This window comes from Clytia hemisphaerica, unplaced genomic scaffold (assembly GCF_902728285.1).
Source record: "Clytia hemisphaerica strain Z4C2 unplaced genomic scaffold, Clytia hemisphaerica genome assembly, whole genome shotgun sequence".
Taxonomy (NCBI): domain Eukaryota; kingdom Metazoa; phylum Cnidaria; class Hydrozoa; order Leptothecata; family Clytiidae; genus Clytia; species Clytia hemisphaerica.
In genome coordinates, this window is record NW_027104547.1 from 158338 (window position 1) to 171162 (window position 12825).

General features: G+C 34.9%; 1 protein-coding gene across 1 annotated transcript; it reads right to left on the bottom strand.

The window, feature by feature from the left end:
• Positions 1-53: 53 nt before the first annotated feature.
• LOC136822710 (uncharacterized) lies at positions 54-3246 on the bottom strand. The gene is made up of 5 exons (XM_067078987.1): positions 2865-3246; positions 1860-2477; positions 1519-1677; positions 837-1142; positions 54-646 (listed from the first exon to the last, which is right to left on the bottom strand). The coding sequence occupies exons 1-5, from the start codon at positions 3066-3068 to the stop codon at positions 326-328; spliced, it is 1608 nt and encodes a 535-aa protein (XP_066935088.1). The 5' UTR covers positions 3069-3246; the 3' UTR covers positions 54-325.
• Between the last annotated feature and the right edge of the window lie 9579 nt (positions 3247-12825).

Below are 12825 nucleotides of genomic sequence, written 5' to 3' on the forward strand. Positions count from 1 at the left end.
TCGACTCAAAAATTGGGGCGGTTTTAAAGAACAGTTCTTTACTTATACAAAAATAAACTTTTGGTTTCCCCGATTTTTAAACATTACTCTAAAGATCGCTGTGTTTGATGGTTCTGGTATAGGTTCTGGTCCTCTTTCTAATACTTTGCTTTTAGGACCTGAAAAAATTGGCATTTAAAAAAAACTTTAAACTTAAATCAAGGAAGTTCAGCAGTAGGGTATCCGAAAATGAGTTTTTTTAGACTGTTGTTTATTTAAGAACGAAAAATTGAATAGTTTAAAAAATTGCAAGTCCCATTAGGAAACCCCTTACTGCACTCATTTTCTACCATATTAAATCCAAAATAAAAAATATATGGTTCAAAAAAATTGTTGGTGTGATATCATCAATGGGATTGTATTTCCTCCATCTATCACTGTCATTGGTATTTGGAATCACTTTGTCCTGAAGTTGTCCGGCAATTGAAGTGTTAAATTCAGGAATCGGTACAGCAATTGGCTCATTTTCTGTTTTCAGTCTATCTTCAAGATATGCCTTTGCATCCTTCAAAGGCTGGTCGTGGTCTTTTCCAAACAAATCCATGACTTTGTTTAGAAATTGTGTGGAAACAACAAGTCGAAGTGCCTGCAAACGTTTCATTGACGACTAGACATAAGAAAATAGAATTGGAGAATTAGAATTGTAAGATTATCCTGTAGAGGGTATTGTTTGCGATCATATATGAAATCTATTAATGCAGAAGTAAAATAGTTTTTATAGTTTTCAAACGTTCTCTTCAGAGCCAAAAAACTAATAGAACAGAGCAGAATAATTTTCAAAAATAAATAATACAAACTGTGTATGATGAATGGTTGATGATGAGAGAGACATAAAGCTGCAATGATGTCATTTTGGCAAAACGGTTTTTAAGAAGAATCGAGGCTGCCATGCAAATTGTATTGATGACTTTGTAATGATTGCTATTGTCAACTTGAATGCTGGCTTTCGTTTTCTTTGCAACTGTTATTAGAATGGAGCTCAGCATCGGAAAGAATTGTTTTAATTCAGCCATCACTTTATCCAATGAAAAGTTCATCATATCTTCCTTGGAAGTTTTTTGGAGAATGCTCGGTGAAACAGTTTTCTTCCCATCAACAATTTTCTTAAAAAGTTCAGAATACCAGTGAAGCTCAACCTTTCAAATTTAATGAGATTTATTTATTTTTCTTAGCAATAAAGTTTTTATAGAATAGCTTTTTGCTATAAGTGATCTTTTTAATGGTCCAAACAGGTCCAAATAAAGCAAATTTGATTGGTCCTTTATTTCTAATTATGTCAAAATGCCACCATAATGAACTTTTATTAATATTATCTCAATGAAAAACCCTTATTCAACATTCTAAAATCTTTTGTTTTCTGACAAAAGTGACGTCAGAAAAAAAGACTTCTAAATTGTAAATTTATTTTAAAATAGATTCGGACTATTTTACTGTTGGACTAGAAAGTGTTGGACTAGTGACATGCACCCAGTTAAATACCTTTTTCTTGCAAATCATCACTGTTTCATTGTCGATATCTTTTTGCACCAGTTTGAAAATCTCTTTCTTTAAGACCTCGTGTTTCCAACACTTTTTAGCAATGTCACTGTAAGTCCCTCTCAAAAGACAGACAGCTAAGGGGTTTAGGTCGGATTTGATCTAGAATTGAATTAAATTGAAATAAAATTGAAATACTGTAGTATGTGATAATAAATCAAATTAGAACTTTAAAAAAGACTTTTTGTCTCAACGTTAATATATGTAACAATAACATGATATATGAGGCTGTCACAAATGATTTTTACTGTCCTGTCCCATTATTGACCCAAGGTGACTATTACCTCACGATTGCGTTCACCAGAAGGCCAATGAACATGTATGAATGCCTTCGGAGTTTTACATTTTTTCATCTCCAGAACTGACTCATTTCCACCATTACTTGTTTGGGCATCACTTGCTGGTTCAACAGTTGTCTGTCCATTATTTGTCTGTGTGTCATTTTGATGTGTGTCACTTGTTTCTTTGTCATTCAAAAGTCTATCGTCATTTATAACCATGTCAATTGTCTGTTCGTTACTTGTCTCGAGATTACTTGTACTTACTTTGTCCAAAGTGTCCATGTCAATTGTTTTTGTGTCACTTGTCTGTCTGTCACTTGTCTCTGTGTTAAACGTCTGCCTGTCACTTGTCTCTGTGTTAAACGTCTGCCTGTCACTTGTCTCTGCGTTAAACGTCTGCCTATCACTTGTCTCTGTGTTAAATGTCTGCCTGTCACTTGTCCCTGTGTTAAATGTCTTCGTGTCACTTGTCTCTGCATTAAATGTCTGCCTGTCACTTGTCAGTCTGTTAATGTTACTGATGTTTCTTGAGCTGTCTAAAGTTTCTGTATCAGTTAATAGTTCCATTTTTGACAAGAAATCTTGTATCTCAACTTTGAGCTTGGTCATGTTCTTTTTCATCTGTATTGTAAAAAATAAGCAAGTAAAATATAAAATAAAAGAATAAAAGGAATTAACCTGAACTGCCATAACTTGCAATACGGACTTAACTTGCAATACGGACTTAACTTGCAACAGCTTTTATGCAATTCTGCTCTTGGCAATCACTATGATTTCGCTGCTTGCATGTTAAAAGCACATCAATCAATGGCGTTTGAAGAAGTCAATAAACAAATGACAAACAAACTTTTAGAAATTTGAGTATTGTTTTATAATTCCAAACAAAATTTAGGTAAAAGGCATCGAATTTCCATCAAATTAAACTCGCGTTTGTTTAGGATTATGTTTCAAACAAGGCTTCAATAAAGTACAATAAAATTCAATTTTATAATGAATGCTACTACCTACCCTAACAATTTTCTTTTTGCACTTGTTGCAGATTCTGCAACTGTCGTCGGAAGCAAAGTCTTTTGGCATTTTCTTCTGTAAAATCCAGCAAAATGCAGACAAATCTTCCTTTAGTGGCTGTGAGATGCAGTTGAAATCATTCTTATTTCTATTATCATTCTTGCACAAAGTGCATGTTCTTTGTGCTTTCACTTTGGAAGCCATTTTGTGTTCAATGCCATCACACAAATTTGTTCTAAGACTGTAAGACTCTTTGACTCTCCTTCTTTTTTCGAGTTAGACACAAAAAGAGCGTAAGACCAACTCAGCCGGTTCGGTAAAATATACCCCTTAAAACACACAAAGACGGGGGTAATTCTCGGACGGGAAATTTTTACATGATACGCATCCCCTATATCAAATTATATCAGAGGGGGTGCGTGCAGCCTAGTTCAAGTTTCGCATAGAGAAGGATGTAACAAAAACGCATAAAACCTCGATTGTTAAACGCTAACAACTGTTTAATATTAAAATATGGGTTCCGAAAAAAGCTATTTTAATGCAAATAAAATCAAAGAAGCTACCTCCACATAAATTCCTCCATGTAGCTAGTTAGGAATTGGAGCTGGATTCCCTTCATTGCCTTAAGCTTCAATTTAAATCTGTTCCAATATGATTCGATGAAAGTGAATACATGAGTTTTGAAATTAGATTTTTATTGCTATTTTTAATATATATCTAGAAAAACACCAGCACCAGCACTAAGAAGCCTTGATTTCATTCCCTCTAAAGGACAAAAGTCGGGCGGCACATTCCTGTCATTCCGCAAACCTAGTACCCCCGGCCCGGGTTATGTGAAGAGATAATTGATTTTGTGTTGAAAATTTAGACTAGGCACATGGTCTTACTTTTGTGTGTGCACCAGTTTGAGGATCCACAAAAAGGTAGGTGTGGTTGACAGTGTCGTGTTGTACACAATTTTTGATTGTGTGTTTCTTTCTGATGCCGACGATGATGGTTGTTTTGGTCATTTAAACTTTGTTGGCCCACAAATAAATGGTAAAAAACAGGTCCGAAAGAGATACTCTTCGCCAACTCGCAAATATTGTGCCTTCTCTCAGCCTCATGGAATCTCTACAAGGACGGCTATTGCATCTCCTGCAAGAGAAATTTGTAATTCTGAGATTCTAGCACAAACTGAACTAAAAAAGTTTGAAGTTAAAAACATATTCCGACGTCAGTACAATCAAGACAAGATTTGACGTCAAATCACAGTACTGTAGAGCTGACAGGTCACTGGTTTTAAAATGGCTGTATTTCTTTGTGTGGTTGAGTAAGAGATCATTTGTAATACGTTTATTTGCTCAGAATTTTATGCTCTTCCAGAATATACCAATCAATTTCGTTTATTTTGACTTTTGAAACTCAGCTGTTTTCCTACCCCTCATTCATTTTCCCTTGCAGTTTTGCCTATTGCGTCACTATTTTGGTCATAAAAAGTTTTCCTGGGCCTTATCCGCATCTTCCCTCTCAAAATATATCATAATACAATGTTCTTTGGGATAGACTAAAAATGGCTAGGTCTGGCTAGGTCCTAAAAATATGTCACGGAACTCCAGGCTTGACCCCTACTATTATATGAAATTCTTTTTACTACTCTTTCTATTTCCTATGGGAGAACTGTATTCAATATCAGATATTATTTGTAGGCGATTGCTGCTCAAACCCTGCAAACAGAGCTGGTAACGGGTGATCATGTAAAGCATTTGAGAGAACAATGCCAAGCGTATTTGGTGAGACATCCTCCAATCATCGGAGGCCCTGGAATTCATGTGAAAGTTTCAACTCTAAAGAAATGCCAGAAGAATGAAAACCACAATATTTTGATACTAACGCAACCAAACAAACGCACAGGATATCTTCTCCACAATAAAGAGGACCGATACTCAAATGCTGATAGAGCATGGATTCTACCCATTGCTCAAGGGAGTATGGTCTTCAGTGAGACAAATTTTAATATTCAACCGAATATTGCGGTATCCAATACTGTTGATTTATACAAAGGCAACAGTCATCTAGCTGAACAGCATGCCCAAAGATGGATTTGTCAGAAAAAAGGAATTCGCTGCAATAAAGTGGGAGGGTACTTGGCCGAGTACAATCTCTGTTTCTATGAGGAAATTGCAGAAGATTTTTTCGGGGACTGCTTTTTACAAGCTATGGTTGCAAATTATGCAAATGAACTCTAAACACGCACATGTTTGATTATATTGTTTTCTTCTGATATTCGAGAGCGTGCTTTCAGTGCAAGTTGTACTCGAATACTTCCTTGATCTTTCTAGAAGTTTTTATAAAATATATTTTTTGTGAAAAATAGGACAAATCCTTAACCTATGAAAACATACCTATCTTTTAGTTTTTCTTTACATAAAGCCCATTCGCTTTAAATGTGCACTATTCCTGTTACCATACTGAAACTACTCTCACGGGAATCATTAATTTCGCCTAGCGAAAGTATTACGATAGCCTTTCGCGGCGGCGGCGGCGGCGGTGTCATCGGAAAAAAAATTTAAAAACGAAAGTATAACTAACACGGCGTAGAAACGTAGAAACTTCTAGAATATTCTCGAATAGATTCAAAAAATGGACTCACTTGCTAAGATAAAACCTAGTGTTTTGAGACCGCAAAATGCACAGTTAACGTAACTAAGCATTTGTAAACATTCCTCGTGAGAGTTTTTTTAATGGCTGCTCGAGCTTGAGTTCAGTGGTGTATCATTATAATGTTTTTTTAGAGTATTTAAAGAGATTTATATTCGTTTCAAGTTGTACTTAGTATTTTATGTTTGTGTAGTTAGTGAATGCACCAATTAACTATATAGTGCTAGGGATCTTGACATAGATTTAAAGTATACTTTTCGAAAATCTCCACCACATTACACTACACTTCACTACAACAACTCAGGTATGATCTTCTATTTTTGTAGGAAAGAATATGTAGTCTATCGAAGTGATAGAAGAAACACCTTTTGTGTAGGACGCAACGTTCTCCGTGTTGAATACTCCTTTTGGGGAACGCAACGGTCTAACGACGGCCTTTTGCATGAATAATTGCTCCACACTTCAGTAAGTCCATAGATGCAGGTAAAACAAGCAAGCACGCAATTGGCACGCTAAAATTCTCCTAAATTAGCACGTCATAAGGCTGCGAATCCTCTTGCACATTGCTCAATAAAATATTAGCTCAAATATTAGGGTTTTATTTTTGTAATATGGAGCAGGTACCGTGTGATCGGGTAACTTGCATCAGTGGAGGTTAACATGCATAGCCCTCAAATGAATGACTCGGTTGGTCAATAAAATACAAAATTAAATCAAAACAAAAATGGTAGAGTAGAGCTGTGGGTTCATTTGTTTTGAAGTTTTGCCGCTTCGATTGGTCAGTCATTTGATGATGGCTATGCAAGTTTCCCTCCACTGATGCAAGTTACCCGACTTTACGGTATTTTCTGGCCCGAATGGTTGGAGTTATTCGATATGCGGAATTGAGTCAATAGGTTGTCACGTTATACCAGACAATTATATAATCAACAACTCCACTGAATCCAGCATTAAAACAATACCGTCAACTGCTCCAACTTGGGACGAGTGTACGCAACATGGGACTTGATATCTGGTCTGTATTTTCACTTACTGTTAAATCTCTTTGACAACAAATTTGTTTTGATAACTCCACCAAGTTTATCAATCATACTTCTTCGTTCCTCTTAGAGTGATCAAACATTGCGTGTGTTCCGGTACGGATTTTTTTCATATTTCGATTTAAAAGCCTACTCGGTGCAAAAGAGAAATCGTGTATTGTTTAATACGCGGTTCATTAAAATCAAATCAAATGACCTTGGAGGTTGCGTAAGATAGTCCCAAGTTGGAGCAGTTGACGGTAATAAGAAAATATCTAGTTACACGTGTTTATACTAAATATGCTTTTGTGTGTTACCATAAGCTAGTCTATTGTGTCGACACCCCTCATCTAATTCTGTCACTCTTCTTTGAAGATAGGAATAACAGGAAGGTTGATTTGTCTGATAGGTAGTTGTTTGGAAAAACGCGTCAACCTATGACCTATTGACCCAATTCTGCATATTAAATTACTCCAGCAAATCAGGCCAGAAATTATTTACTCTGTACGGCAGAAATAAAACCCTTATACTTCGGGTGCATGTCACTAGTCCGACACTTTCTAGTCCGACAGTAAAATAGTCCGAATCTATAAAATAAATTTACAATTTGGAAGTCTTTTTATCCGACGTCACTTTTGTCCGAAAAAACGAAAGATTTTAGAGTGCCGAATGTTGAATAAGGGTTTTTCACTGAGATAATAATAATATAATAAAAGTTCATTTTGGCGGCATTTTGACATAATGAGAAATAAAGGACCAACCAAGTTTGCGTAAAGATAATTTATAGCAAAAAGAATGCACCGCCTTTAAGGGTCCCTTTTTGCATGTTCAGAATTATGCTATTATATAGGTTGTAAATCACAAAAGAAGGGTCGTAAAAACAGCTAAATCCAATTTCTTGACTCTTGAAAGCCTAATACTAATAAGCTTCCCGAAACTTAAGAAAAGTCGGGTTTAAGGGCCTAACCTCAAAGTCGGAACTTTGAATTTTTATAAAAGATGTGCCTCCTCTTCCGCGATTCATATTTCGTTTTTTATATGTTCTTTTTTTACTCGTTGTCGGACAAAATCTTTGTCGAAATACTGACGCATTCGTCAAATCCAACGTCGGACATTTTTACTGTCGGACTAGAAAATGTCGGACTACTGACGACCTCCCTATACTTCATAGCCAATATGAACAAAACTTATATATCAGGTAATATCTAATTTCCTGCTGATTTTACTAAGTATAGAGGTATCCTAAATTTAAGCTTTCGTAATAAGTACAATAGGCAGTCGTGTAAGTCATTTATTTACTTTATTCTTTTTCTTTTTTTTTAATTGTTTTTATCTGTATGTTTATTTTCAATTTTCTTGTGTTCTTGTCATTTCTTCTCCCTCCCTCTTTGAGACAGCCGCTCGGGCACAGGACGCCAAACCGGGTTCTAGGCCAACTTTTCAGTCTCTCCTTTTCTGCAGGACTTAACCACTGCCTTGTCCGCAGCAATGACATTATTGTTCACCCTCCTTCCACCATTAAATGATTTTTCGTAGCATTTTAATTGCATTTCTCATCAAAATACACTTATCCAATTCCCAAATGAGACTTTAATTTCTCCTCTGAGATCCAAACTCAGAGTTAATTGGTCGCCTCACGAAGTGAAAGGAGACCATTAATCTCGGTGTTTCTTCAGACCAAAAATGTGAAAGTTTGGTCGCCCGACTCGGAATTAAATGTTCGGGGAATCGGAAAATTATTTCCCGCGTAAATTCTTGCATAAGCCGTTTTATCTCCGTTATATTGCGCCACGCAAACTTATCAGACAGTATTTGCGGTGGTTAGATTCTAATTAGCTCCGTAGTAGTTAGCGTACTTGTTTAATGAAATCTAAATAACGGAGATAATTAAAAGCCTCGTGAAAATTGTCGAAAGTTTCTACTACAAAAAATGCAAGCAGCAGATAATTCTTGATGTAGATTTTAAATCTACAACTACAATAATGATTCTTCAAAATTGAAATTGAAATTTATGGTTCTTCATTGATATTATTCCATTCAAACTGCCACACTCGTGATGTTGTTGAAAACAAACCTCCTTTCACTAGAATCGCTTTTGAGGTTAAAGATTTGGAAGATGGATGTGTTTGTCAGTTTGTGTTGAAAAGAAAAATAAGATAGATAAGAAGAAGTTTATTATTGTTTCAATTACTCGAAATCTATGATAACAGTTGATAGTAGTACCAACCACGATCACTCACTGCATATGGCAACCTAACCAATGTATTAATTGCCAGATCAAGTTATACCATGAATTTCTTTAGCTACAATTTTAGCAGATGAAGTGAAGCAAGAGAACATTTATCACATAAACGCTAAAGCAAGATCTGATTGATGATTCACCATTCCAAGACGAGTAATTTTGTGTAACCATTGCGAGTATTGACTTAAAATTTCTTGAACAAACATACAACTGTCGGCTGTCCAGTTGTCAATTGCAATTATTGGAGTGTATGCCCGGCTGAACAACTGTCTCTATGTAGGTTACTACTGGCATCTAGTCAAAAATGGGAGTGACGTTATGTATCCTTTCTCTGGAATGGCCTATGGCTGGCCGCATGTAGCAAAATTCAATACTTTTTTATTTTTATTCAATATCCATATTTATATTCAATTTTCTATATTTATATTCAATTTTCAATATTCATATTCAATTATTTCATATTTTCATTCAATAATTATTGTCAATAAAAAAGTATTTGCCAATAAAAAAAATATTTGCCAATAAAAAAAATATTGCCAATAAAAAAAGATATTGCCAATAAAAAAAGTATTGCCAATAAAAAAATATTGCCAATAAAAAAAGATATTGCCAATAAAAAAAGTATTGCCAATAAAAAAATATTGCCAATAAAAAAGTATTGGCAGTAAAAAATTATTGCCAATAAATTTTCTCATTCAATAAGTTTTCAGTAAAGGTTGAATGAAGGTCTCCACAATAGATATATCACGTGATCACTTAAGGAATTCGTGATTGTTTACTTGGAACCTCAGCCATACAACAATGATTGAAAAGCACACAGCGCGCTAGATAAAGCGTAATAAAATGCGCCAAAGCGAATTTTCTACCTCATTTCATTGCTCGGTCCGCATGGTTTTCACACAACCGACGGATTGAAGGTAAAATCGACTATTAATTTGAAATATGTGCTACTGGAAAAGAATGAAACCGCCAGATTCAATCCGTCGTCATTTGGTGCACACATTGAGGTTGATTTCACTACCTTATAACCCTGGGGCACTTCATCATTATGGTCCGACCTACGGCATGTGCCGCCTAGGGTAGGTTTTATGAGGTTCTAGAAGTGCATTGTAAGGGTGTACTTGTGAGGAAGGTTATCAAGCAAGTTTACCAACAGCCCGACAGCCAACCAGCCAACCTCCTTCAGTCCTCTTCTCAAGTTTTGCTTTGCAAGAAACTCACATGTTTATTTTTCGTGCGAAAGAATCACGAATTATATCACGTGACCGGTGTAAAAAATGTTGTCACGTGATTTTTTTGAAGAGACAAAATACATTCAACGTTTGCTAAAAACTTATTGAATGAGAAAAAAATTATTGGCAATAATTTTTTTATTGGCAATATTTTTTTTATTGGCAATATTTTTTTATTGACAATATTTTTTTTATTGGCAATATCTTTTTTATTGGCAATAATTTTTTTTATTGGCAATATTTTTTTATTGGCAATATTTTTTTTATTCGCAATAATTATTGAATGGAAATATGAAATAATTGAACATGAATATAGAAAATTGAATATAAATATGGATATTGAATAAAAATAAAAAAGTATTGAATTTTGCTACATGCGGCCAGCCATAATGGCCCTTTTGATTATTGTTGTTGTTTCTGTTGCATCCATTGAAACATGGATTTATCAAAAGATATTTGCTGGACTTTTAATTACACAACGTGACATTGCAGCTACATTAAAAGAAGAAATTTTGACGGGAATTTAATTTGGCGGATGGCCGAAAAAGTTTTTTCAGAGGGAATTTGATGATCAGTGAAAGTTATCGTGACAGAAAGTGTGGTTGATAAACTTGGTGTGGAAGTATCAAAACAAATTTGTTGTCAAAGAGATTCTGGACGCACCCTTTTTAACTTTTTTGTTTTCATTCAAAATGACAGGACGCCGATTGGATAATTAGAGAATTCCCGCCGGCTAACCGCCCATCACCCGATGGGATTAACAATTAACGATTGTGTAACTTGCAGCGCGAGTGACGTCAAACTCTCCATCGTTTGGCCACTAATATGGTCTTCTTCGTTCCAGACATTCGCACGTGTTCCACTACAGATTTTTTTCATATTTCGATTTAAAAGGCTACTCGGTGGAAAAGAGAAATCGTGTATTTTTTAATACGTCGTTCATTAACTCAAATCAAATGACTTTGGAGGTTTGGTGAAATGGTGGCGGAATTGCCGTCCCATAGTCAATAGTGTTTTGTCAGATAGTCCCAAGTTAGAGCAGTTGATGGTAAATTTAGCGGAAATTTAATTTGGTGGATTGGGCCAAAATCATCCAAATTTAACTTTTACTGCCCTCCACCGCCAAATTTAGATTATTATTGTTTTCTTCCCCATGCCAGCAGCTACATTAAATTCCCTCCAAAATTTTTACTTTTGTTTAAGATTACTCCAACTGTATTATTATATAGATTTACTATAATAATTTATTGAAACTTTCTAGCAGCAATTTTTTATTGTATACTATACAAACAAGAAACATTCATTGATATAAGTTAAACATGATATGATTAAGTCTTCAAACTCGAGCCCTATAACTTGAATGTGTCCTTAACTCGAACTGTTTTTTTAATCTCTTCAGAACAAATTTAGGGTATTTTCACCTTTATCCCTAATGTTAGTTGTGAAAATTGATAACTTTATGAAAACCTTTAAGATTTTAGGGATGACAGAAATAATATTATATTACATATTTGTTTCTGAAGAATATTTTTCAGGTTGATTCCAATCTCGTTTTATCTTTTCTAACATTAACTTAAAATCAACTTCAGCTATTTTGACATCAACGCGAATCAAAAGCACGTTGCTTTTTAACGATTCTACACATTAGCAAATCACGTGTTACACTATTAAGCTTTTCATCTTTTACTTTTAAGCTCTTTAAGCTATCAGGCGACCTTCCAGCGCAGCTGGTTTATTACTAATTATATGACGTTATGACGTTTTAAATCTCGAGAAAGATGCAAAAACATGCTATGTATAAGATATTGAATATTGACACCAGAATTTTTTAAACTTCAACCTCGAAAAATTTCGTGTCGTTATAAGCATTTTGTTTGATTTTACTCCTCTGATTTTTTTTTTCTCAAACCAGATTTCATAAATGTATTCGTTTGGTATTCTAGCATTTATTTTCAAAAGTACAAATAGAAAAAGTTAGAGAACTTTTTAGAAATAAGAGTAGGGTGGCCAGGCCAAAATTTCAAACTCGTCAAATCACTTTGAAAATTGGTTTATCTGAAAGAGTGCAAAAAAAGAAAAAAAATGAGGGGTCATTGAGCTTAAACGGATAAGGGGTTCCAGAGATATCATATTTTTTCTGGAGCAGAAAACAGCTCTTTCGGTAACAAATGGCCTAGGCTAAATGGGTAAGAGCTGACGGCACCAAAAACAGTGAAAAAATCACTTTTTCAGATTCAAAATTTAATATCTTTTCAACGGCTTATTCAAATGTTCTGAAATTTTCAGGAGAGTTGGACATGTAAGCTTCCAAGTTTTGAAAGAAAAAAAAAATTATTCTCTGGAACATGTGTATTTTACAGACCCACCAGCTAATTCAAAGACCAAAGTAATTATTTGGTCAAAAAAAGGTGATCCCATGGTCCGATTTACCTGAAATTTTGCACACAAGCTGGGATTCATGAAACAAGTCAAAATCTGAAATTTCAAAATTTTCGGAATGTCTGGCGGTATTTTACAGAACGGTCTGTAAATTACACATACTGGTAAAAAAAAGCGGATTCTGTGGTCCGATTTACCTGAAATTTTGCACACAAGCTGGGATTCATGAAATAAGTCAAAATCTGAAATTTCAAAATTTTCGGAATGTCTGGCGGTATTTTACAGACCGGTCTGTAAATTACACATTCTCGTCAAAAAAACTTTGCAATCCTTCCATGTCAACTTGATAACCACTTTTTTCCAATTGTCTTGCCAATTATTATTTTAGTTTTCCTGTCAAGATAAAGGGGAAAGTAAAATATCAATAGTCTGTCAATTATAAGAAAAAG

Coding starts and splice junctions, on each gene's coding strand:
- LOC136822710 (XM_067078987.1), bottom strand. CDS start 3,068: ATGGCTTCCAAAGTGAAAGCACAAAGAACATGCACTTTGTGCAAGAAT. Junction 1,678..1,859: donor CTGGTGAACGCAATCGTGAG/GTAATAGTCACC, acceptor ATTCAATTCTAG/ATCAAATCCGACCTAAACCC. Junction 1,143..1,518: donor TGATGATTTGCAAGAAAAAG/GTATTTAACTGG, acceptor GAACTTTTTAAG/AAAATTGTTGATGGGAAGAA.